At 52.6% G+C, this 4,641-nt stretch overlaps 1 protein-coding gene across 1 annotated transcript; it reads right to left on the minus strand.

The window, feature by feature from the left end:
* Positions 1–1,121: 1,121 nt before the first annotated feature.
* On the minus strand, positions 1,122–2,345 carry ASB8 (ankyrin repeat and SOCS box containing 8). The gene is made up of 2 exons (XM_010162373.1): positions 2,235–2,345; positions 1,122–1,761 (listed from the first exon to the last, which is right to left on the minus strand). Exons 1-2 carry the CDS (start codon positions 2,319–2,321, stop codon positions 1,129–1,131), a joined length of 720 nt encoding a protein of 239 aa, XP_010160675.1. The 5' UTR covers positions 2,322–2,345; the 3' UTR covers positions 1,122–1,128.
* Between the last annotated feature and the right edge of the window lie 2,296 nt (positions 2,346–4,641).

Raw genomic sequence — 4,641 nt, forward strand, 5'->3', positions numbered from 1 at the left:
GCGTGCGACACACACACACCTCCCAGCGCGCGGTGAGCCGTTTATTTCCGTGAACACACGACGGCGCGTGCCGGGACGCTGCTGCTGCCGGGAGCGGGTTGGGACGAGCAGAGAGCAGGCGCTGCCCACAGGGGGTCCTGCCTGGTGCCCCGCTGCCAGCACGTCCTCACGCCTCCTCCTAAAATCTGTATATACACACACAGAAATAAAATCAACAACAGAACGGTGAGTTGAAGGTGTAAAACCAAAGCTAAGGAAGAGTTCGGGTGGGTTCTTGTGCGGCAGATGGGAGGGAAACCCTCTGCTCAGGGGAACGGAGCATCCCATGCTCCAAGCAGAGCTACACCAGAGAGGGAGGGAAATATTTCCTCTGCTCACACAAATTACAGTCCCCCAAAGTGTTGGCTTTTGAGGTGTTCTCATCCTCTTCCCCTCTACAGCGCTGCTGCAGCTTCAAAATTGTAGATAAAAAGGGAAAAATACACTTCCAGGCATTGAAGGAATGACTCCACGTCTGCTTCACGGGAGCTGCGGACACACAAGCTCTGCCCCGGCTGCGGGGTGTCGTTCTGGGGGAGCCGTGGATCTGTGTGAGTGTCAGCACGAGGTGAAGGTGCCAGCTTGTGCCGTTACACAACGTACAGGCTCACTATGTGCAGAGCAGCCTTTTCTGCTAGAAATTTCTCCAGGTCCGAGAACACCTCTTGATTTCCTGCCTTAAGTCCTTCAAAGAAGGAAGGTTTCCCTCTTCTGCCCACACCCAGAAAGCTTTCCTTTCCCCAAGGGCTGCCCCAATGTGAAAACAAAAGGAAAAAAAAAAACAGTGGGGATATAATTTGCCATTAAAGGGTGATTGTTCATCTCAGGAGGCCAAAATCGAGGGGAAAGCACGTGTGGGCAGAGAGACAACATGGAGCCATCTGTGACTGGCACAACCCTGCTGCCCTGGGCCGGCTCAGACAGAAGAGCAGAGCAGGAGGAAAACCAGGATTGCAACCGGGGAGGGGAATCCAGCACCTTCAAGTCCCAAACCAAGTAGTCAACCTCATTCCCGGCGCTACCGTGAGGAAGTGGTGATGAAAGGAGCCGAGTGTCAGCGTGGAAGAGCCCCGGCGCCTCATCCATCGCTTAACTAAGGAGCAAGACGTACTCCTTCAGGCAGGTGGGCAAGGGCAGCTGCTTCACCGCCTCCGGCAGGAACCGCACGCCCAGGCTGCGGCGTACGGCGTAACGCGACAGCGTCTGTAGGGTCCCGGGGGCTGAGCAGAGCAGGGTGAGCTTTTCACAGAGCTGCTGATCCCTGGTCACCTCCCAGGGCATGCTGCCGTTTTTTCTCAGCTCAAAATGTCCAATAGCTCGATGGAGAAGATCGAAACAAGAATCTTCACGCTCCGTACCTAATCCCCGCACCAGCAGCGCCACTAATCGCGAAATGGGGGTTTGACCTTTCAAATTCACCACCCGAACCTCCGCCCCGAAGTCGAGGAGGATGCTGACGCTCTCCAGGTTGCCCTTCATGGCTGCCCAGCTGAGCGGTGTGTCGTTGTTGTAGTCGCGGGCGTTGACCAAGGCGCCGTTCTCCAGCAGCGACCGCACGCACTCGGCGTTGTTCTTGAAGGCGGCCCAGTGCAGCGGCGTGTCCTTGTTGCCGTCCAAGGCGTTGGGGTTGGCACCGTATTCCAAGAGGATTTCCACACAGGTTTCGTCTTTTTCTGCCGCGTAGTGAAGGGCTGTTCGGTTGTAGCCATCCAGGGCGTTGACCTGTAGGAGAAGGGGAGGGAGGAGAAAGGATTTGGGGGTCACTGAGGTACCCGGTGTCGGGGGAAGCTCTGCCAGCGCTGCACAAAAAGGTTTCCATATCTCAAACTTAGTGGATGGGAAAAATAGGCAGAGTTAGAGGTAAAATCGGCCACTAGCCAGAAGGAAATGCCAAAAACCAGGTAATATATTGGTTTCAATTCTTCCTTCAGGCTTCTACTGCAAAATGACCCTCCCTCCCTGGAGAAGCGGCACCCCAAGATCTCAGGCACAAACATTTCCCTCCCTCCTGGGATGACAAACCTTCACCTGGGCCCGTTTCACTCTGCAAGGGGCCTTAAAACCAGAGCTGCTTAAAAGTATCAGCTCAAATCTCAGCTGTTTATCAGCACCCACCACTGCCTCTTGATTTCCCGGCCCCTTTTCAAAGGGACTTGTGCATTTTTAACATCTTTTGGTTCTTTAAAAGCTTTTACCTCTGCTCCCTTCTGCAGCAGCAGCTCCACGCAGTCGGCGTCAGCCACCATACAGGCGCAGTGCAGCGGCTTCAAGGTGCCGTGCATGCAGTTCACGTCTGCGCCCTGCAAGAGAACAGGAGACCCCAGTCAGGAGGAGCAAACAGAGGGCAGCAGGTGGAGGGAGGGGATTCTGCCCCTCTGCTCCGCTCTCCTGACACCCCACCTGCAGTGCTGCCTCCAGTGCTGGGGACACCAACAGCACAAGGACATGGAGCTACTGGAGCCAGTGCAGAGGAGGCCACGAGGATGATGCGAGGGCTGGAGCAGCTCTGCTGTGAGGACAGGCTGAGAGGGTTGGGGCTGTTCAGCCTGGAGAAGAGAAGGCTCCGGGGAGACCTTCTAGTGGCCTCCCAGTACCTGAAGGGGCTCCAGGAAGGCTGGGGAGGGACTTTGGCCAAGGGCAGGGAGTGAGAGAACAAGGGGTGATGGCTTGAAAGTGGCAGAGGGGAGATGGAGATCAGATGTGAGGAAGAAACTCTTTGGTGTGAGGGTGGTGAGACAGTGTCCCAGGTTGGGCAGAGAAGCTGTGGCTGCTCCTCCCTGGAAGTGTTCTCGGCCAGGCTGGATGAGGCTTTGAGCAACCTGGTCTAGTGGAAGGGGTCCCTGCTGCTGGCAGGGGGGTTGGGACTGGATGGGATTAGCAAACCCACCCACTCTTGGCCCTTTTCCACCCCCAAGCCAGCAGCTAATGCACCTCAATTTGCATTGTTAGAAAACTTTTATTCACAGATATCCGGTGTCACACACCCAGGCGAGCCCTGGGGTTTGTTTTGAGGCCGGGCATCGTGGCTGCACAGAGCTCCTCACCAGGTAGAAGCACTCAACAGTCAGTATCTTTGCTCCCAGCTTTGATTTTAATTAATTTATCATCATTAAATGATGCCTGAAGAATACTGAGTGCTGCAGGGGTCTGGTATAAACCACACAGAGGTTTGCTGTCTGTGTGCCGGTTCTCCGCTCTGGCAGGATGTCCTGGTTTTTGCTGGGATGGAGCTGAGTTAATTTTCTTCTTAGTAGCCAGAAATCTCTGTGTTTTGGTTTCAGTGGAGGATTTGTTATGAGAAGAATGTTGATCAGGTACAAGGACCTCAGGTTTGGGTAGTCTGCAAGCGCGAAGGACGGGGAGGGGGAAAGTGTCAGAGTCAGTAAAACCCAGAAGTGCCAGTGGGATGTGCCGATGGGATCTTCCAGATCCCAGCACGTCACGGGCAGCGTCAGCCAGGGCTGACTGGAAAGGGGGGAATTCCCTCGGGAATCGCTCGGGATCGCTTTCTGGGATGGGTATTTCAGGTTCAGGGTTCCTTATTGCTCCTCTGGGATCGCTATCGGCGGGTGGTGAGCAATTGTACTCTGCATCACTCATAGATACAGAGAGACAGTTGTCATCATCATCATCATCATCATCATCATCATCATCATTATTATTATTATTATCATCATCATCATCATCATCATCATCATCATCATCATCATCATCATCATCATCATCATCATCATCATCATCATCATCATCATCATCATCATCATCATCATCATCATCATCATCATCATCATCATCATCATCATCATCATCATCATCATCATCATCATCATCATCATCATCATCATCATCATCATCATCATCATCATCATCATCATCATCATCATCATCATCATCATCATCATCATCATCATCATCATCATCATCATCATCATCATCATCATCATCATCATCATCATCATCATCATCATCATCATCATCATCATCATCATCATCATCATCATCATCATCATCATCATCATCATCATCATCATCATCATCATCATCATCATCATCATCATCATCATCATCATCATCATCATCATCATCATCATCATCATCATCATCATCATCATCATCATCATCATCATCATCATCATCATCATCATCATCATCATCATCATCATCATCATCATCATCATCATCATCATCATCATCATCATCATCATCATCATCATCATCATCATCACACAGAGGATCAGGAGGAACAGCCTGAGGCCAGGAGCAGACACAGCACAGAGGGTTTGGAAAGACAACCGCGATGTTCCCCGCCCGGTAAATAAACTGTCAGTGGTTCAGAGCCACGTCGCTGCCCTGGGCGTGTCCCCTACTGGGGCATAACCCTGAGCTGAACCTGGGGGCTCGTGGGATTCAAAAGGGCATCTCTGAGGAGGCTTAAGAGGCTCGGCGGAGCCTTGGCCTCCCGAAATAGCTCAGCAGCTGCCCGGATCAGTCAGGCTTAACAGAGGCTCTCCAGGGCCAGGAGGAGTGACCCGGGCTGGGACAAAGCTCCCAGACCCACCCCCAGGGCCGGGTCCAGCCACAAGAACCTCACCCCGCCGTGGG

Source organism: Antrostomus carolinensis, unplaced genomic scaffold, assembly GCF_000700745.2.
Source record: "Antrostomus carolinensis isolate BGI_N321 unplaced genomic scaffold, ASM70074v2 scaffold33032, whole genome shotgun sequence".
Classification (NCBI taxonomy): Eukaryota; Metazoa; Chordata; class Aves; order Caprimulgiformes; family Caprimulgidae; genus Antrostomus; species Antrostomus carolinensis.